This window comes from Cupressus sempervirens, chromosome 3, assembly GCF_028749045.1.
Source record: "Cupressus sempervirens isolate cs-2001-9-10 chromosome 3, ASM2874904v1, whole genome shotgun sequence".
Lineage (NCBI taxonomy): Eukaryota > Viridiplantae > Streptophyta > Pinopsida > Cupressales > Cupressaceae > Cupressus > Cupressus sempervirens.
In genome coordinates, this window is record NC_143120.1 from 850,749,519 (window position 1) to 850,772,378 (window position 22,860).

Consider the following 22,860-nt stretch of genomic DNA (forward strand, 5'->3'; position numbering starts at 1 on the left):
AAAAAGGAAAGAAAAATGTACGTCCAAAAAAAAAATGGATTGCCATGTGGACAAAATATATTGGTCAAAAAACAGACTACAAAAAATTTCAAGCCCTTAGTTGAAACAAGTTAAGAGCTACAACATACATAAAGGCTACTCCTAGTTGTCCAATTGAGACTGATTTCATCATCTTAAATGTGAAGTAGGTATAAGGGCAGTCTCCAAGAAAAAAGAGTGGGATGAAAGAACTTGTCTTTTCTACAACTACGAGGTGGTTAAAATTGAATGTAATTCAAATTGGGTGTGTAGCATATTATGATATTTGCATTTAGAATGAAAACAAATGAAAACAATTTGAAGGTGAGCAATCTAACCGAGTTACTTGAGGATGCAAGACTTTGCAGTGTCGTAGGTTTTTTAATCAAGATCTGCAACAAAGGAGGCAACATTGAAACGAACTAGAAAATTGTTTAAAATGCTATTCTTGGTCCCATGGCATAATGGTCTCATAGACATCATTAAAACTCATTCATTTATTCATTTCTATAATAAGCTTGGAGCAAATGACACTTCAACAACTGCCCTTATTTAGAATTGAAAACATCATAAAATAAGCCTCAAAGATGTGATGCATTTGGAATTGGAATTTTGTGAAAAAATAAGCGGAGCAGCAGCCCCAAGAAAAATGAGAGGGTAATGTCACAACCCTCCCAGTAAACTTTGATGATTGTTGGCATACAACACATTTTCTTATTCTGGTAGACCAAAAACATGTGAATCGAGAGTATTGTATGACTTCCCCTAATACAAAAAAGCCTCAAACAGGCGATCCATTTGCATCTTGGAATTTAATAGGCTGAAAAACCAAGCACAGGGTAGCCCCTTATGACAATGAGGAAGTAATGACATGGCCCTCCAATACAGTTTCAATAGTCATTGACAATTTTCACACATTTTCTCATCCTGGAAGATTAGCATTGTCTAACTACCCCACCACAAACTATGCAATTGGGTGTAGCAAGCCTCTTATCAGATACGAAATCTTTGTTGCAGCTTGAACATACCAACTACATATGAAAACGATCAAAGGAATTCAGCCTACATTTTCTACACAATTAAAATGCTCAGAAATTGCTGCTATCATCTATGGAACCAAAACAACGTCAGCAGAAGTAGTTGATATAGCAATCCTGTGATTGACAAGCATTATTTAGATAGCCAAGAAGCATAACAGATGCACAAAAATATATTTCATTCATTGTGATTCCTCCATTGTTGAAAGGATATGGAGTATGGACTCATAACTTAATTTATAAGTTTCAAGAATCGCTCAGTTGTGTGTACAACAATGCACTTACAAAGTGTGGACAGCAGCAGAGTCGTATTTATAACACAAATTGTTCTTCAAGATTACCCAGAAATTCATTAGGCATTCATAGGACTAAAGTAGCTCTTTTATCAAACGCTTTTCACCATTTAGACATCTCTTCAGATAGCTTGTTTGACTTCAATTACAAACTCCTCACACACCAAAGAAGTTGCTTTTGTTTTCTAGCCTTTTAGCATTTCAAATGACCCTAGATAAGACTTGTTAAATTGCATTAAATACCAGACAAAAACCTAGTTCATAAGAGAGAACTACTCCAAGAACTACTTGGCATGACAAATTTTTGGCAAGCTGTAAAACTAGAAATTAATCATAGTATATTGCGTGTTTCATTACTAAAACTGAAGTATGCATTATCAACAGCCAAGAGATTCCTCCAAAAACAATCTGTGTCAATTTCCATTTTGATTTCAAAAAAAAATGCAAAATCGTGTAGCAAAATGAGGATCAATAGAATGGTACGATCCAAAGCCAGAGACCTTCCCTTCCCTTGCAAAATACTTACTGCTCACAATGCATGGAATATTCCTTCATCCTTACAGAATCTACATTTTTATACTATCAAGCTCTTAAAAAGAGCAGTCAGTTGCAAGCCTTTCAACAAATTGCAGGAATCGCTCAAATCTCAGAAGCAGCACATAATTACAAAATCCTAACCAAGTTATTATCAAAAAAGTTCACAACTAATTCACCAAAACCACTTTCAAGGCTTCAGAAGTACAGATAAACCCAACTTGGCACTATTATCAAGAGCTTTACTGTCAACTTCCCCTGAAAAAGTTATCAAAGATTTTGGCCTCCACTCATGCTGAACGAGACCAGCAACCTTTCCATGGTTGTCCAAACGTCCTTTTACCATTGTCAAGGGATCCAAGGCGTGCTGAGTGCCTATGGTGAATTTGTTTTCATTCTTTGAAAAGCTATGAGCAACCTCTGCCCCAACAGCTGTCTTTGTCAGAGGGCTCACAATATGATAATAAGATCCCTTCAATGTATCACCTTTGTCAGTGCTGCAGTATACACATCATTTTTACTAATCAGTAACACTCATAGATCGAATTTTAAATGCAACAGGTAACAACAGAAAGAAGTTTGACAGATCAAATTGTAGTAAACATACACATGCACAGAAGAAATAAAATCGGGCATTGTGTAGCTTATGCCTGCATTGTATTTTCTCAAATCCCCAGATGCTGTATCAAATGCAAGCTCCCCACCAAGAGCAATAGCTTCATTTCCTACAACCACAGAGGCCTCCACAACTGGAGTTGCTGTGAGGCCAATGCTAGTGGTGATACCTGCATGGTCATGAAGGTATTGAATCTCAGCCTGAGATCAATATGCCATCAAGAGAAGAAGAATCAGATTCAATTTCAAGAGCCAAGAAGTTTAAAGAAACCTTTCACCATTCAACAACAAAAAAGCAATTATTAATACAGTTCGTGACCAAACTATCTTTAAATTATTTCTTATTTTATTATTATTTAATTGATTGTCTTTGTAACTTACAATATCAAAAAATTTACAGATGTTGAGTTCATTTGCATTTCGAGAGGAACTGGAGCACATATGGCTTCATCCATTCTGTGATACAAAATGGGTTGGCAGCTAGTAAAGCAGAGTACCTTGCACATGTTCACTCCAATCTTCATCTCTTGCCACATTCATCCATAGACTACATGAAAGGAACTAGTAGACTTAGGATGAACAGTATGAGGTGAGTGACCTAGAAAGCTCTATGCTATTTTTTTACACATTATAGCCAACAGTTTTTCACTACCACTAGAATGTCTCCCATAACAACAGCAGCTTAAAACTCATAGTCAAGGGCAATATTGTATGGTTGTGTACAAAGAAGTATTGAATGAATCATCTTCTCCATAGTCTAACATAATTAGTGGACCACTAAGATGTCATGAGCAATATCAATATATCAAGTTACCGACAAGCTCGTTTAAGTGACTTGTAGAATTCTCCAATCATCTGATGTGGATAATATGACGCTATGTCCACATTAATATAGTTCATTACATGCTTTGGATGCTAAATAACACAACCCACATACTACAGAAAATGCCCACATTCAAGCTTAGCAAATCTACTCCTTTATTGTCTTTTGTCCTAATTCTACTCCTAGACAAGTTTCAAGCTCGTTGTTGCTGGGGTCTAAATCTTCTTTGTTTGTGAATAATTTGCTCCTGTACTACTTTGTGCTACACTTGAGGGTTGCCATCCCAAGATGATAGGTTCCCCAACTATTCCATCTCCAAGTGCCCAATTGCAATAGAAATATCATGAACATTAAAATGAGAATTGAATGTTGGTTAACTTTTCAAAGGTGCCTTCCCTTATGCATTTTGCTTTGTTTTGTGGACACTACTCTCAACAATCCTCAATTATGGAAGGTCAACTAACAATTGACTAATCCTTTTCTGAATTTCAGCACTTAATCAAGGAGTTGACCAGTTCTCCTCAATTAGTGATAATACCCAAACAATCAAGTTATCAAAGCCATTCAGTAATCAACGTAGAAACCAAATAGCTAACAAACCACCTCATCATAATCTACTACAAGCATAACAACCTGACTACACACCCATCTTATTTCAGTCCTATCTAACAAAAACTACAAACACACCCATCTATGCTATTTCTGCATTCACAAACCAATCTGTAAAAATGGCACCTACAATATATGATGAGTATGAAAACTAGAGATGTGATTGGGACAATGTATTTGAGCCCAGAAAATGTTTCTCTTAAATGGTTGTTTTAGCCTCTTCCCTTGCTTTGACCTAAAATGGGACCACTGATTCTACTCTTGTTGCATGACCGTAAGTGGCAATGCTTTGCAACTCGAGCATCCTCTCCAGGAAAAGGAGGTAAAGTGCTTATCCGGTCTCTACACATTTCAAGAATTCCTTCTTGGAGACGGTCTGAAATAGTGCATGCAATGCATAGTGCTTGATCCAAACCAATTTTCCCATGTCTTTTAAGTGCATTATCCATGGCATGCACATAAGAGGTTTGTATGTTTTTAAGCCACCCTAAAGAACTTCCTTGCTGCTCTACACATATAGGTTGCATCATGACCTAAACTACACTCTCAATGCCAACATCCTCTCTAAGAATTTAAAATTGCTAGTTGGCATTCTTCAAGTGCCTAGAGCCCTGCATATATGTCACTGTGTTCTTAATGAGTGGATCCATGACAATATTGCATCCACTTGTAGCAAGCATAGCCTTCATTTTCTGCATAAGAATGTTAATCTTGGAGTAATTCTTATCCAATATTGTGGGTCTCAGTTTTGTATCCCCTAAGGATACATATGAAGACCTTATTATTATCCTATTAACCACAACACCACCACATGAGAGAGAGAGAGAGAGAGAGAGATGAATGTGACATCAGTAGCAAAAAAAATTCTCCAATCGTATCATCCACCTCTTCTTTCATTTGAGAACATCTCAACCATTGGCTTGGGAGAACTTTTCACCATACATTTCCCTGTAGTCTCTATTGCACTAGAAAACCAAAGAAATCATGACTCTTAGTAACTCTAACTACCCTCCTAGATATGGTAGCAAAAGGTGCCTCCACTAGTAATCTAGCACTTTCACTTAAGATGCACATTAACTATTATTAGTCTTGAAATTCCAAGTTATAAAAATGGGATCTCCATAGCCTACTGTCACCCCTTGATGCGCCATTATTTTTTGCTTGTATTTTGGTAGCAAATTGTTTTCAAGGGGGGTTTTTATCAAAGGGACGTTTAGCAAATTCTCCAACAATTTGGAAAGGCAATTAAAATAAACACTTCCAAAAGAACTAATTATCTCATCCTCAAGTCATATACAATGTTTGGATCCCCACCCACCTCATTGTTACTCATGTTGTGAGAACTTATGGTCACATTGCGAGAGATATGCATCACATTTTCAATGACAACCTTCTCAACATCTCTTAAGGATTTAAGACTAATAATTAACATCCGTGCAATGACCTGAATGACCAAACCCCCGACAAAATGTAAATGTTACTCAGATATTGATGAGTGGACAAAAGTTAACATCCACCCGCACATCCATATGTGACCCATGTAGCCTTCATTTTCTCCATGTAGCATTCATTTTCTCCATAAAAGTGTTATTCTTACAATTATTCTTATCAAAGGTTGCAGTCCTTAGTTATGACTTCCCAAGTAGCACATATAAAGATCTTGTTCTTACAATTTTAGACACGACTTCCTTATGATAAGAAAATTAACATGGAATGGAATGCTAGTAGCAAAAATCATGATGCCAATGGCATCATCTACCTTATCTTTCATTTGAACATTAAATATTGTTGTCACCTGACTGGGAAGAGAATTTGTCAACCTATATTTCCTCTTAGGCTTTGTTGCACCAATCAAAATGGAAGAATCATGGCTACTGCAAGTTCTAGTACCTCTCACTGGAATATATATGCTAGTAAGTGCTGTGGGTTCACCAATATCAAACAATCTATTTATCTCTATTGCAAGTGACATTTGTCTATATACCCCAACAACTTTGCTTCAGATGTGAAGCAGATGTACAGTAGCTCCAGTAATGTTGCGTTGGAAATCAAGGCCACAAAAATAACATTTTCATAACTTAGTCACCCCATGATACGCCAGATTTTTTTTTTTGCTTTCATTTAGTTAGCCAATTGTGTTTAAAGGAGCCTCTTTTATGAAAGGACCTTTACCAAAATCTTCCAACATTTTGGAAAGACAATTGGAAAAAAAATGTACTCCTAATAGAACTAGTTGCCTCCAGCCATTACATCCACTCCCCACATCCACATCTATACTCCAATTCTTAGATTCAATTGCAATTTTCCATTTCCCAACCTTCTCATCATAACTCATGCTATGACAACTCCGGAAATGCAAGAAATGAAATTTATGATTGGAATTTTTAAATTATAGTGCTCGCATGCAATTCAAGGGCCGAAGACCAAAACAAGTTAATTTTCGTTTTTCCATGTAAGATTGCACGAGCAGAAGTGAACACAAAACTTGGAATCCTTGCTTTGTAAAACGAGGATTTCACTTTTGGTTTAATTACTTGAAGTCACAGAGGACACACAAAAGCTGAAATCCTAATTGACCATTCATAATATAGCTTCAAATTTTCAACTAAAAAATTTAACATTTTAACTTAATAAAATTAAAACTTCTCACGTTAGAGATAGCAGATTTCTACAATCCATAAACTATTGCTGTTATGCTTCTGGGCAAGATGGTGTTAAAAAAATTGATATCAATGTTTCGAAACATTTTTCATTCTTAAAACTGTCTCATCCTGATGATGGATCATGGAGTATGATCTGAAACGTTGATGTCAAAAGTTTTAACACAATCTTGCCCAGAAGCATAACAGAAATATTTCTCATGTTACTTTTGTTTTACATGAAAAGCCAAATGAAAAACAGAAAATTCACTGTATCATTATGCCAATCCACAAATAGACATTAAGAATGAATTCATAGATAAATATAAGATGCTAATATTTAACACAACCCTAGATATTGCTGTCCCTAAATAGTTAAAAAGCAATTAACATCCCTAAAATAGCATTTAATAACTTCTACACCCTACCAATTGTTAAAATTGTAGCTTCAGTCAGATTAAAGTTGTAGCTTCAGTCAGATTGATTTGATCTTATATACATTATTGTTATTGGTAAATCATTATTTCCTATATATAATTATCCATGTTAAATAATATATATTATTGTATGTAATGCAAATATATATATATATATATATATTGCTATAAATATTATATAATAATATATTATATATATGGTTATTTATATTACTAATATATTAATATGTTAACTAGTGATGATTAACCATAGAGACATGTCTCCTCCTCTCATATTTATAAGCCTTCATTTGCATTTGGAACACACTCAATACAATGGCAATTGTCAGTACATTTCCAGTGATCCTAGAAAGACCACATATCAGAGCCAACTGCAAATGTATGAAAGAAAAAGTGAACGCAGCATCTACGTCAGACATAAATCTTGAAGCATTAAAACACAAAGAAATTTCATCAATCAAGAGAATATTAAAACATATATAATTCAATTGACTATCATCAAAGAATTACACAGATATATCTTTCTTTAGACAGCAGGGAACAATACGGAGAGCAGATAAGATACATCTCATACTGGGTAGTTACCATATGGCCGAAAACAATATCTAAGGGCCCGTTTGGTTGCTGGAATAGGAAGAGAAAATTAGAATATGTTTTATATTGGCTGTTTGGTACGCTCAATCGGAATTGGGAATAGGAAGACATTCCAATTTTGCCCCTAAGATGAGCACGTCTATGCCAAAAAATATTTGTTATTGAGATAGGCCATTTCTCTTCCCAATCTAATTTTTTCATTAAAAAAATTATTATTTTTTTTTTTAAATTTAAACTTTGAAAAAAAAAAAAAAAAATTATAACATTTTTTTAATTATATTTATTTGTTTAAAATATGAAATAAATTATATTTCTCATTAACTTCAATGAATAAAATAAAATGAAAATAAATTAACTTTTTTACCATTATTGAAAAAATTAACCAAAAAATAATAAATTAAACCAAAAAAAATTAAGAGAAATATTTTTAATAATACAAAACTTAACCTTATTCCTATTTCATTTTTGTACAACCAAACAATGGATTAACATATTCCCAATCGAATTCCAAGGGAACCAAACAGGATTGGAATTGTCATTTTCTATTCCCATTCCCATTCCCATTCCATTTTCTATACTAAATTTCAATTCCTATGCCAGCAACCAAACGGGCCCTAAAGGAAAGAGGAATCCGTATCAGAATAGTGAACAAAGGAGCTCCACAACTGACTGTAGACCCATCAATGACAAGTCTCAGATAGGATGCGAACACAGTCAGAAACTTGTACAGCTTGTCACAATATGAGGAACTTTGTAATCATAGTTCTGACCCATTTGTAAATGGGTAAGATGGCGGCAACATAGAGATTGAACTCAGGGAAGCATACGGCAGAAACACAAATAAGATAACGAATCATCAATCAGTGCTATAACCAGCAATAAGAGGAAGAGATGATTCAGAAAAGCAGATGTGTACAAAGAGATTATGCTGTGTATTAGAGATGATCAACCCATGTATCTAGTGAGCGACTTCTGGAGATGATAGGACTGTCAGCAATGGAGCATACACAATCACGAACTAATGAAGGAAGCATAGGGGATATATTCAGTCACCAAAAGAAACAATGGGCTGGGACAACTAGGAAGTGTGGAGAGTAAGACTAGAGAAGGAAATAGACAGGACCAGGCAGAAGGACTTTACACATTGGCAGCAGTATGGTAATTTGAGTTGGACCAGAGGATTTGAGATGCCAATATTTAAGTACTCTAAACAATAGCCACAGCAGCTGATAGATAAGTATGAGATTAAGGATTGGTCATGTATGGATTGACCGGGTGAATCTCAGAAGTTTTGTTGACTGTCCAATATATCAGACTTACTGGTTCATGCTTCCATTAGACAGCAAAACCTATATTCTTAAAAAAACATTGCAGATATTAATCTATAAAGAGAGCAATGGGAAGTTATTGGAGGAATTCAATGGTATATTGCAGAAATTGATATTGACAGCTAATTTTATCATCACATGATCAGAGCAGCATTACAGTCAACAACTACATTTCACAGAGATCATTCCAAACAATATAATCTCTTCCTGAATTTGCTACCCAAGAGGAATTAGAGTGGCCATATACACAGTTGATTATATTGGTTACTCAAAACTTATTAGGTGACCATATTTATTCAAGCCATCTTACACAGGGGAGAAAGTGATTCTGCAAGTCTGGACACACAGATTTACAGGGAAGAAACGAATATCAGAGAGTGGAAAAATGAGTCAGCTGTGTGGAGGAGATGGGGGTCAAAACTGCCAGCGATCACCCTCTTGATACATAGTCTGCAGTCTACGGAAGATCAAATTATAGTTTGCAGAAAATACATCACAATGACGAAACTATCTTTCCATAAGACGCATGTGTAAGCAAAAGGGTTGGATGGATAGACATATCACACACAGGAATACATCACAATATCATTGCATAGAGCATGAATATATCAAAATACATGATGACTCAATTTCTCATACGAATAATGTCTTCCTGGATAATCTAATGGTTTAACCGCCAAAGTGAAAGATGTCAGTTAGTGGGAGTTATTCAATACAATTAAGAAAGACTCTGATAATAGATGGTACCATGACAGACCAAAATAGGGATGATGATCAATTGTGAAGATCAAAGTAACACTTGTCTCATTTACCCAAGCAAGCATAATATAATTGAGGATCATGAGCAATCAACAACACTCAGGAAAATAAAAATTTATTGATGACAGCATCAAACAAATTACTGAGTGTTTCATTAATAATATATGAATTAGTAGCAAGTCGAATCACACTTCATCACAAGCAAAGGAGTCTTGAGGATTACTCAACACAGCTAAGTTATAATTTGATAAATATTTAATACTGGTTTACATCTCAGAGGATTTCATATACTACCGTGGACTTTTAGTCAAAGAGACTACATAATGATGAACGGCTTTATTAAATGTATGAAGAAATATAAATCTGGAGAGGCTAAAGAGGGTAGGGGACATAACATAGGAGTAGTTCTACCTGAGAAGAATTACATCTGTCACATTTTCAACTCATTTTGAACACATGTCATGCTTCAAACTTATTATGTGTGAAATTTTGATAGGAAAAGGCCTCTTTTGATTGAGAGTACAAAAATAACTATTGAGAATAAAGGTCTTTAAGAGGATTATACCCATATTACAAGCTAGTTAGACTAGGGAACATAGACATTTTTCCCTCCATTATGCTTCTTCTATGGAAGAAATGAGTTGAAGGGGAGCTGTGAATTCACAACCCTCAACTTGGTATGAATAATCAAGTTGTTGTAAATCCAACCAAAACCATTTTAGATGCTGAACAGTGTTGAAGCAGAGAAAAGAAAAATACAAGAAAGAAAGATCTTGATGTGTGTAGACATGGGATTAAACAGTAAGTGAAAACTCTACAAAATGGAGTAAGTGTGAATTTTACATTGAGGGGGGAATAAAAACCAATGTTCCATTTCCACTTGAACCGTCTTTAGAGGGGAAATGTAAAAGAAGGGACATCATCAAAGTTTCAAATCTAAATAATCTTTTGAATTGATGCATATGGGCCTTCATTGGAGCAACTTGTATCAAGGATGTTGATGTATAGATAAGTATTTATTATTCTTAAGTATTACATTTATCTACTCATTATAGTCTCTTTGTCATTTGCAGTTTTATATGTACTTTGAGTTATTTTTCCTTGATCTTTTCCTTTGTATTTGAAGTTGATCTTGCAGGAAAAGAAGAATGGCACATTAGGCAACTTATGACAGTAGCTTAAAAGAAGTTGTGATCAGGCTGGATAAAGTGAGGTTCTTGAAGCAAATACCTTTGATGATTGAGATTATGAGTATCCTTCTACATTAAGAGGGAGTATGACACTTCTTTGAAGGCAACGCAAGAGCTTAGAAGATTAATACTCAGAGGGAGTCTAGAAATACATGTGTGACTGCATGATTTTGATGGGCCTACTCTTGAGTGCATCATGAGGAAGTATTGACTTATGACTATAAAGTCAGAAGATTGATATCAGATTCAGAGTGACTCTAACAGGAATCCTTGGGGGAAGAGAGTCTCTAAGGGAGTAACTAGAGGATCTGACTTCCTAGGATCATTGTTCAAGGAGAATTTTGAGGTGCAATCCTCTATAAATGATATCCTCTCTATGAGGAGAAATTCTAAGTGAAATTCCTTGTAATGCATTTTTTCTCTATGAGAGAGAATTGAGGTGAAAGCATTTGCACCACCCTTTGACTTGGTTCATGGTGGTTACTATTTCACATATGATATGTAATGAAAGGTGATGATCTTTCATGTGTGTAAGGTCACTATTGTAAGGTGACGACCTTATCAATAGTTTGACCTATCTCTTGCATACGCTACATTAACTTGTAGCACCTAAATGTGTTGGATGTCCAAGAGCAAGTGTTATCATGATTCTTTGGGCTAGATTTTTCCAAACACCATGATAACCAACTCATCATGGTTCTTTGGGCAGATTTTGTCAAGCACCATGATAACCAACACATCATGGTTCTTTGGGCCAGATTGATGCAGTGCAAGGCGGAAGAATCCCCAAAGGAGATGTCCTAGCCCCCAGCAAATAACGACACAATGGAAGATAAACAACAATGCAAGATTTGAAGCCAAATCACAATATTTATTCATAGATATAATTGATTACATGCAATGTGTCGGGCTGTAAGGCCTTCCCAATTACGGCCAAATACAAAACAAGTAATAGTTTTGCAAGATCCCTCAAGATCCAATCCAAACCCTAGCTAGTCCAGATCCACACTCTGGTAGAAACCTCCGAGGAAGATCCAACTGGTACTCGCAAGCCCACCAAGCAATCTCCTTCTTTTCCAAGCCTCAGCTAGTAGCCTTCTCAAAATTTCACTCCTCTACCACCTCCTCTTCTCCAAGATGGATGAATCATGACTAAAGACTTCACCACAACCCCTACTTATACCAATCTAAGCCACAAGTCAACCCAAAATGCTAAAAACTAAATAAACCTAACATTAAATACTTGAAGAGCCACAAGTTAGCCTCCAACAAAAATTAAATACCAAATGCCTTTAAAGGCTTACAATAATTATTAAATACATCAAAATTAACTACCCAAGACCCAAATAGGTCCACTCAATCCCACCAAATCCCTTAATCATGCAAGATAGCCAACTACCCCAGGATGCTCCTGCATCACAGCTTTTGCCAGACACCATGATAATCAACTTGTTACGGTTCTTTGGGACGGATCTTGTCGGACACCATGACATAGTTACTATTATAGACCACACTTAAGGTGGTGTTTAAGCTTATAATAAAGTTATGGAAATTGTGTCAACTGTGTGTTATGAAAGGTGAAAAATTTAGCCTCATAGTAAATTGTGTAAGAATTTTCCTTAGGGCAAAATTCACCCAAAAACTAAGAACTCAAACACAAGCACAATTGTAGACCAGAAAGGAGTCTGATCAGAATAACAATGTATTCGATTCAATATGCATTAAAGTACACTAGGAGTGCCCGTACATAAGGCCTCTGAGATGCATCTAGAATGCCTCGAAATTAGCATCATGATAAGTCATACAACCAAGCACATGTCCACCAAATATGGGTTATCCTCCATTAAGCACTGAAGTAAGTGCAATGATGAGAGGATAAGCCTACAAGGGTGTAACATGCCAATCAGTGTTGTAGACAACATGTACTAAAAAGGGAGTGCGAATAACTTTGTTGTCTACATGACAACTCAATGAATGATGCAAACTCCAGTGTTGTAGACACCATGTGCTGAAATAGAGTTGCGTACTTTTGTGTTGTCAACATGACAACTCATGAAAGTGCACAAACTCTTAAGTGTCTCACAAAATAAATAATAAAATAATGCAAAATAATAAAATAATGCATTAACCTAAGTAAACTTAAGTGTAAATAGTAAATACGTATTTACACCAACACCCCCCCTTAAGTGCAACTTAGGGGAATGCCCTTAAGCTTACGAAAACTAGGATGAAATCAAAGATGTGTCCCGGCTACTAGGCCATGTTAGGTACCCATGTACATAATGATAATGCAATCTCTCATAAAGCAGAGAAAGAGGGAAAACCTCATGGGAAAAACCCTCCCCCAAAAAAGGAGATGAAAAGCAAGATGCATAGATGGATGGAGTAATCAAACCCCCCCCCACCCCCGTTACGACATACATCAAGTATATACAATAGTGAAGAATGAGAAGAAGAAGACTTCACAAGAGGAATAAGTCCCCCCCATAAGAAAGAAGAGGAAGAGAGACAAGGTAGTCCCCCCCCAATGAAGAATGCCTGTCAGTGAAAGCCGCTCCAAGGAAGAAGCTGGTCTAAGATTGCAAAATGATGTTCCTCCCCTTTGGAAGAAGCAATGGCAAAGGTACAATCCTAAAGATGTATGGCAGCCCTGAAACCTGCTCAAGTGTCCTTGTACTAATGCTGATGGTCACCCCTTCCAACTATGTTGAAAAAACGAATGCAGATCTAGCAAGGATGTCTATTGAACCTATGCCAAGGAACCATCTGTCTCTTCAACTGATAAAGAGACCTCTGACAACTGCTTTACATAAGGATCCACAATCACGCCAACCTATGAAGATTGATCATGTAGAGAATGGACATCAGAGTCAGAGTGAGCCCTCGCAACAACTATAGAAGGATCATCTTCATCAAAGAGATGTAAATTATCAAGGCTGTCTCCCAAATCTGCGGTGTGTGACTCCAAGAACAAACCCACAATGTTTGCCATGTAGTCATCAACCGAAGCTGGAGTTGGAAGACGTGTAACCTGTTGTGTTGGACCTATTACTGTGGCAATATAAGCATGTGGACTAGACTAATGTCGTGAGCTCTCGCTGCAACTGTCGATAGAACCCCACGTGTCTGAATCTGTTGAAGCACTATCACTGGTGTCACCATCAATTTTCACAGTGTATGATGTGCTGAGAGGATTAGAGGATAGGCTGGGCGAAATTTCCTCAAAGTGAACATCCTTCTCCACAAAAATCTCATGAGTCTCGGGATCCATAAGCCTATACCTTCACATTGTCTTCATATCCTATGAAAGTACAAGGCCTAGGTGCTGGTGCCTTGCATCCCCTGGAAGATAGATTTTCCCATGCTGGACAACCGAAGACTCTGAAGTGACTCACAACTGGTTTTCTGTCGCACCATGCCTCAAAAGGAGTCTTCCCATCTAAAGCATTATGAGGAGACCTGTTAAGTATGTGAGTAGCACTACTAATGGCTTCAACTTCAAGTGTAGGATCAAGAGACTTGGCTTTTATCATGCAACTTATCATGGACTTAAGAGTTCTAATCCTCAGTGCTACAAAATTTGTCTTGTACGGACTAAATGTTGGTGGATTCTGAAGATCAATCCCCTCAAGTTTGCAAAAGTCCTCAAGTCTTCTGTCCACATATCTGTTCTCATTGTCCATCCATAGAACCTTGATGACTTTCCTTGATTTCCATTCAACATGACTCTTAAAGGCTTCAAGCTTATCCAACACTTCATTCTTGTGATGAAGAAAGTAGACCCACGTGAAACGTGAAAAGTCATCAACAAAAGAAAGGATATAGCGACCCTGTCTGACTAAAGTCACTGCAAAAGGACCTGCTAAAAACATGTGAACCAATTGGAGAACAACTGGTGCTCGTAAAGACTTGCTTTTATCATACTTCTCCTCGAGATGCATATCCACTAAACATGATGAACATTCACCCTTAGAAAAGTTGATGTTAGGTAGACCTTTGACCATATGTTTTGAGCAAAGTTGCTAAAGATGGCGGAAGGCAAGATGACCAAACTGCTCATGCCATAGTTTGTTTTGTGAATGTAAGTGAGTTAACAAGGCTTGAGAAGGATACTTAGGCACAAAATGGGAGAAGGAATAAAGCATCTTGTCATGATTGACTTTCCCCACTGCAACCAATGAATCATCTCTAAGACTACACACCATCACTGAATCAACCATCTCCAAGGTGAGTGATTTGGTAAATTGAGAGGAGATTGGAGATAATGTTTGGAATGTAGAGAACATCTTTGAATTCCCCATTTTCTATTTCCACATGTCCTTTCCCTTCAACTTCCATTTTAGTATCATCTCCATGAAGATGTGTGGTACCTATGACTGCTTCAATGAAGAAAAGTCTCCCTTTGAAGAACCCATATGATAGGAGGCACTTGAGTGATTTTGTAAATTGAGAGGAGATTGGAGCTAACGTTTGGAATGTAGAGAACATCTTTGAATTCCCCATTTTCTATTTCCACATGTCCTTTCCCTTCAACTTCCATTTTAGTATCATCTCCCATGAAGATGTGTGGTACCTATGACTGCTTCAATGAAGAAAAGTCTCCCTTTGAAGAACCCATATGATAGGAGTCACTTGAGTCAAGTATCCATTCCGAAGAACTTGAATTTTAAGTGCTTGCCCTTTTCCCTTTGAAGAGGTTGGAGTTGAATCCTTGGAAGTACCTGGCACTTGAATTTTGTTCTTCTTTAGTAGGTTTTCCAACTCATCGATTCTTTTAGTCTTGCAATGATGCTCATCATGATTCGACTTTTTGCAATATGCACAAAAAAGTTTGTCCTTCTTTTCATTACTTCCCTTCTTGTTGGAAAAAGAATTGCCTTGCTGTGAGGAAGATTGTTGTGTCTCAAATTGTGATTTCTACTTCCACTGCTTCTTGTTGCTAGAACTTTTCCCTCCTTGACTTGATTGGTGCCCATCACTAGCCATCAAGGCTTTGGTCTTTGATGTTGTGAGAAGTCCCAAATCTATCAAATGAGATTGTTCAACAATCAACATCTTTGCAAATGCATCAAATGTAGGCTTTTGGTAAGCACTTCCCATGGTCAACCTGTAAGTATTAAAACTCGAAACAAATGAAGCATACTCTGAATGTAGCCTCTTCAGGATGTGATGAATCAACTTGTCATCCTTCATGGGATTTCCACAATCTTTAAGTAGTGCCCTATACTCATTAGCTTTGTTGATATAATCTTGAATTGTGTCAAAGTTCATTGGATCCAAGAGAAGTAGATCGTCCTCAATTTGAAATCCCTTTTCCTCATCCACCTTACCATACAATGATTCAAATTTATGCCATGCAAGTTTGGATTCCATGAAATTGGCAATGTGGAAGAAGAGATCTCTATGTACACAACTCCTGATAATTCCTAAAGCCTGTTGGTCTTCTGTTTTTTTCCAATCAATGAGTTCTTTAGCATCAGTAGGTTTGGTAATTGTACCATCAACATAAAGACTATAACCTTTTTCCATTAATCTACTCAATGCAATATCTTTCCATGTAGATAATTACGTGACAGTGGTAAAGGATCGTTGCCAGGAAATATTAGCCGTTGTCTGGTCAAAATCTAGTTCGAAATAAATGCCGCCAAAAGTAGAATATTCCTCCTTGCAGGGCCGGGATGTGACTACCCAAATCTACAAAAAAAAATCTCTGCTAGCCCAATTGGGCAAAAAAATTCGAAAATACCCACAAATCGAAAAATAATTGCAGAGATTAAATAATTTAGATCTGAACATTAAAAATGGAGATCTAAAAAAAAGATCATACCCAAGTTGCAAATCGGGGCCTCCAAGTGCCGATTTCCAAAAAAAATTTGCCTCACAATCGACTTTGGCCTAGGGTAGCCAAATTTATAGCTGATTTTCATCGAATTGATGTTCCGGATGCAATGGTGAGGTCCGTTTTGGCTTTAGACACTCCCAATTTCTGCGGTACTCTAGATTCGGGCCGAAGTGCTGAAGCAATAATGGTCTCAAACGACTATGTGAAGAGAAAATCTCCAAGCTCTGGTACCATGTAAGAATTTGCCTTAGGGCAAAATTCACCCAAGAACTAAGAACTCAAACACAAGCACAACTGTAGACCAGAAAAGAGTATGATCAGAATAACAATGTATTCAATTCAATATGCATTAAAGTACGCTAGGCCTCTGAGATGCATCTAGAATGCCTCGGAATCAACATCATGATAAGTCATACAACCAAGCACATGTCGACCAGATATGGGTTATCCTCCATTAAGCACGGAAGTAAGTGCGATGATGAGAGGATAAGCCTACAAGAGTGTAACACGCAAATCAGTGTTGTAGACAACATGTGCTAAAAAGGAAGTGCAAATAACTGTGTTGTCTACATGACAACTCAGTGAATAATGCAAACTACAGTGTTGTAGACACCATGTGCCGAAATAGAGTTGCATACTTCTATGTTGTCAACATGACAACTTATAATGGTGTGCAAACTCCTAAGTGTCTCACCAAATAAATAATAAAATAGTGCATTAACCTAAGTAAACTTAAGTAAGTGTAAATAGTAAATATGTATTTACACCAACAAATTGAATATCATACTGAGATGATATCTCTTCATATACTTGAGAGCATAATGTGTTCTACAAATCCTCCCTAGCTAAGAGGGAGTGTTAAAGTTGTAGCTTCAGTCGAATTGATTTGATTGGATATACATTATTGTTATTGGTAAATCATTATTTCCTATATATACTTATCCATGTTAAATAAAATATATTATAGTATATAATATATATAGTATAGTGTTATATATATATATATATATATATATATTGCTATACATATTATATAATAATATATATACATATGGTTATTTATTTGCATTTGGAACACAATCAATACAATGGCAATTATTAGTACATTTGCAGCAATCCTAGAAAGAACACTATTACCTATATAAATAATATATTGAATATTTTAATTTAAAACAAGACAAAAAACATATGATCCTTGATATCAGACTTCGTAATGCAAATGCATGTACCAAAAACAAAGTATGAATTTCAAAATTTGTTAGGTTACCTCAAAAGCTCAATGAATGCTTTTAAAAGTTGCTCATGAAGATTGGAGTTTTCCTCTTGCTTTTTCTTGATGCAATGGCAATGTGTTATGGTAATATGGATTGAGGATGGGCATTCATATTTATAGATTTTTTGAGAGTTTGAGGTGTGGGTGCAACCCATTATGGTTATGGTCAATGAAACACATTTCTTTTAACGACTTTGCAACCCCGTCTCATTAGTATGTCCTTGAATTTCCAAGATGGTTGGGTGACTTCATCACCTCTCATACATTTACAAGGACATCCTTAGCATCCCCAACAAGGATGACATATCAGAAATGTCCCCTCAATGAGGGAGACGTTCACCTCAGTAGTGGTAGGGGAAATTGGGGAGGGTGGGAGGGTGGGAGGTTGTGTTAGGATGTCTTTTTCTCATCCCATCCTTGTCTAAAAGCCCCACACATTTGGAGTAGAGTCAAAGGGGTCGACACTTCTCAAGTGTAATTAAAAGTTATTAACTCCAAAAGGGGAGAAAATAAAGGAACAATAAATACAAAAAAGATTATCTTTCAATACTTATAAACCTAATATTGGGATTAATCCCTCCCCCCCTCTACTTGATGTTATCCAATGGGAAAGACCTCACGAAGGTTGGTGGAAGTGTAACTTTATGAGGCTTCTAAAAGGAACCCTGGCCCTTTTAGGGCAGAGATTCAAAAGAGAATCTCATTTCTTGTGGAGGCAAATGTCTTTTGGATGGAAAAAATAATGTTGCAAGAGTTGAAGCGGTACTCTAGGCAATCAGAGCATCAAATAAGTTAGGAGCCAAAAAGCTACATCTCGTAGGTGACCCTCAAATAATCATCAAGCGTATTGTTAAAGGTGACATGGAGGCATTACACCTCCAAAACCACGTCTCCAAAATCAATGATGAGTTGGCATTCTTTGAGGATTTTATATTATCACACATCAAAAGACAAGGGAACAAAGAGGCTGACACAATGTCTGATTGGGCATTAGACCTTAACTTGTTTGAAATTGCTATTGAGAATTCCACTGATGTCAGATAGGAGGAATAAAATCACTCTAATAGTTATTCTCTTACACTTTGAGCTTGCCACCATTCTCTTTCCCATTAATGCAGCACGCAGCCGATGGAGTTGAGGAGTTGTCCTTATGTGAAGTACAATGGTGGATGTGGTAAGTCTTTAATTGCATTTCCATCAATAATCACCATAAGGAATTGAGATGAGTGCCCTCAAAACTAAAAATCATTGTGAATTTGCATAGAATTAATGGTGCAGGGGTAGCTTGGGTTTGTGTAAAATGGAAACTGCATTTACACTCCACTGTCGAAAGAACAACACCCTTATCATGGCCATATTAGGAAAGTTCATCTAGACAAACTTTTCAATTTTGTTAGATTTGCAAAGGTGGTTGACTGGTTATTGGGAGAGAAGTTCTACCAAGTTCAAAACCGCCATCATAACAACACAAACATCTATTCGATGATCATGGCATGGGCATTACAGTTGGATGAAGGTAAAAGACAGTAAAATTTATGATGATGAAGTTGGTTTTACCTATGGCATTGTTGGGATTAGACGAAATTCTGCAGGCCTCCATTCCATGCATTGGGCTTTCACTTGGCTGACAAGCAAAGTGGTCTTAAAAGATCCCAGGCACTACGTAAACTCCATTCATCTGGAGGTTTGATGAAAGCTTCAGGCACAAAAGATTCAGAAGCAAGGAAGGCCCGGTTTCCCTAAAATTATTAGTAATGCAACAAATTATTGATTAAGACATTGCAAAGCTGAAAGCCTGTATGGATTGGACTACGGCTGATGAAGCGAGGTTCCAAGAGCTAAGGCGTGCAAGGGAGGAAACAAACAAGATGGAGGAAGACTGGTCCGAGGCTTGCATCAATGCCATGCTTAGAGAAAGAATTCAAGGCTTCACCCCTCATGCCTTCGAATGAATTCTAGGTGATCTCCCTTTTCCCTCTGGTGTTCTGGTGTTTGGTCTGGTTGTGTTGTTGTCTGTTGTTTTGATGTTCTTTTAAGTTTTTGTAAAAACTTCAAATTTCTAGTGATCTGGTCTGCAAATGAGATGTAAGAATGGTCTGAATTTTTGAAGACTACTCTTCATAGCAGAAGTTTTATTGCCAATTTTGTTTGAAGCTTACATGGGTAATGGTTTTTTCAAAGGTCCTTAGGGCAGGTTTGGAGCCCAGTTTTGGATAATTCTGCACAATAGTGAATAGCAAGACATTTAGGAGGTAATGAGAATGGTGTAAAATAGAGATCTGAGGGTTTGAAGGCCAAAATTGCTTCTTGTTAGAGCTGTAATTGTTAAGTTTTTGTAGTGACTGCTCTTCTTGTGCTCTTCTTGTGCTCTTGTTTTTGGGTTGTTAGGGCTTCACTGAATGCCCAATTTTGTGAACATTGTGTTACATTGTAAAACTCTTTGTAATGGTTGAGCCAGAACTCATGGAATGAGTCTGATGAAAGCTCAATGGCTGATTTTTGGATGGACTATTCATAGCTATGACTCCTTTGTTGTAAGTTCAAAGCTGGTCTAGAAAAGCTCTTCTACGTTCTGTAATGTTTCTTTATTTTTTAATAAAATCAAAACTATTACCGAGAAAAAAAATACTTCTAAATCTAACAAACTTAATCCACTATAAAAATAAATTCAACTACAAAAACTTGTAATCATTGGAAAACAAATTGGTGTGATAAACAGAAGCTTTGCTTTCTACACTTGTCTTTATTACTCAACTGCTTTGTTTAATCTGTAATTCTACTTGAACAATCAACAGAGAGTGAATGAAATAATAGAAAAACAGAATATAATAAATATTTGTAGCAATGCTTCAAAATCATGAGTGTTTTATTCATTTATCATCAGATATGCAATAGATATAGGAGTTCTTACATGCAACCCCCATCTATGAGAAGACTAAGAAACATATAACAAAGCCAATGGTCAAGGAGAACATCAACCATCGATAACTACCAATTCAGTAAAAATTGTCAAGAACTAACTTCTTGATCACAAAATAGCCTATTTTATTTATTTATAAGCTACATGTTTTTCTTTCCTCCAATTAAGTGTAGCAACTCTCAACACATTTCACTCTTAGTTGCTCTTTCATACAACAGACTTCATAAAGAAATGCAACTTGCACAATTAATGCCAATAAAGCGTGATTCAGGAAGCAAGAGTGATCCAGCAGATAATAAGGAGAGCAGAGTAACTAACTGTTCAAGGACTTGTAATTTTATGAAACTGGAGCAACATCTACGTCAACTTTTTACTATGACACTATCCATTCACATACTTGTCTGAACTTGGAACTTCAAGCATTTGTAAACAGATTATTTTCTCTAAATCACCTTCCCTATAGACAACTGAAAGTAAGTTATTCCAACCCAAATCAGGCATAAACGTAAAGTCAATATTATAGAAAAGTAGAATTATCACATGCTAAAATGCTTATAAGTAGGAACCATACCTTGCCAGATCTCTGGTCAGGAATGGTAAAGCTGAAAGTAGCTTTTAATCCTGGTGTTGGTTCATTGACTGTCACAGTTGCAATAAGCTAGTTGGCAAAAAATAGTCATGTCAGAGGTATATACTACTACGTATAATGAAACAATTAACACCACAAAGAAATCTACTTCAGAGTAATACAATTCTCCATTACATATCATGTACACCATACATTGGATAGTGTGTCCACTTTAATATCAGTTGTGATGTTGTCACTCCTCAACTGTGTAGTTAAATCCCCCAGGAATAATTCTCCTTTCTTGGTACCAGTTGATGTAAACGCCTGTATATCAATCATGCAAGTACAATCACAGTTAAGTTCAATTTGACAATCTCATAGTCAACTGCTCAAGCACTGAAACATGTCTAGTATAGCTAATGAACCAATTTTCAAACCTGTACATTATTCAGCATGCAAAACAAAAGGCATTAACTATGCCCTAATAATATATCTCTGATCTGCTCAAACCACTGCACATCCTAAAACAAAAAATTTGACAAAATTATAACACCTCACCAGCTAGAGTGGTCATCATTCAAAGCAGCCATGCAAATGTTTTATGTTTAAAAAACTGAAAAGTCAGATGCTTATGAGAACTTCATGAAAGAGAACTAAATACAAATAATAGATAAATTTGGACAAATATGTTTTTAGTTGCTCATCAACAAAAATGCTTAGATTATAATCCACACATAAACTATTACGAGGTAATTGGTAAATACTTGCTTGTTAATAACAGAGACCGAAAGGTCAATTTATACAAAAGAATGAGACGATGTTTCCTTAGGAAACGATCGTAAAGAATAGAAACATTCTATTCCAGAGAAAGCAAAAAACGAAAGCAAACTAAAGCTAAAGATATTTACAAGATAACCATTAACTAATAATAGACGTCTTATCTATTATTGTAATACCCTCCCTTAATGGTTAATCTATCTAACACACCAAGCTATCCTCGGAATTTGACAAACTTATCAGGACCAAGAGGCTTGGTGAGAATGTCTGCAGTCTGATCTGTGGTAGGAACATACTGCAGATCTATAGTCCCGTCTTCAACCAGCTATCGTATGTAATGACAATGAACATCCACATGCTTGGTTCGTTCATGGAAAACTGGATTCCGTGCTAACTTGATAACGCCTTCGTTATCAACAAACAGAGTAGTCGGTCCTGCTGGTGACATCTGCATATCCCCAAGCATCCGACGAAGCCAGACAACTTCACATCCTGCCTTAACAGTCCCTCTGTATTCAGCCTCTGTAGAAGAGAGAGAAATTGCCTGTTGCTTCTTGCTGGTCCATGTGACTGCACCGGATCCCAAACTGAACACATATCCAGA

At 36.5% G+C, this 22,860-nt stretch overlaps 1 protein-coding gene across 2 annotated transcripts in view; it reads right to left on the reverse strand.

Moving 5' to 3' along the window:
* Positions 1 to 1,740: 1,740 nt before the first annotated feature.
* Positions 1,741 to 22,860, reverse strand: part of LOC149569453 (mitochondrial outer membrane protein porin of 36 kDa-like) — a 47,559-nt gene continuing 26,439 nt past the window's right edge. For both annotated transcript variants that reach the window (XM_089822154.1, XM_089822155.1), the window contains exons 4-7: positions 21,693 to 21,803; positions 21,483 to 21,569; positions 2,490 to 2,698; positions 1,741 to 2,379 (exon numbers count right to left, since the gene is read on the reverse strand). In XM_089822154.1, the coding sequence (XP_089678280.1) occupies positions 2,073 to 2,379; positions 2,490 to 2,698; positions 21,483 to 21,569; positions 21,693 to 21,803 (714 nt within the window). In that variant the 3' untranslated portion in view covers positions 1,741 to 2,072. The remainder of the gene's footprint in view (positions 2,380 to 2,489; positions 2,699 to 21,482; positions 21,570 to 21,692; positions 21,804 to 22,860) is intronic.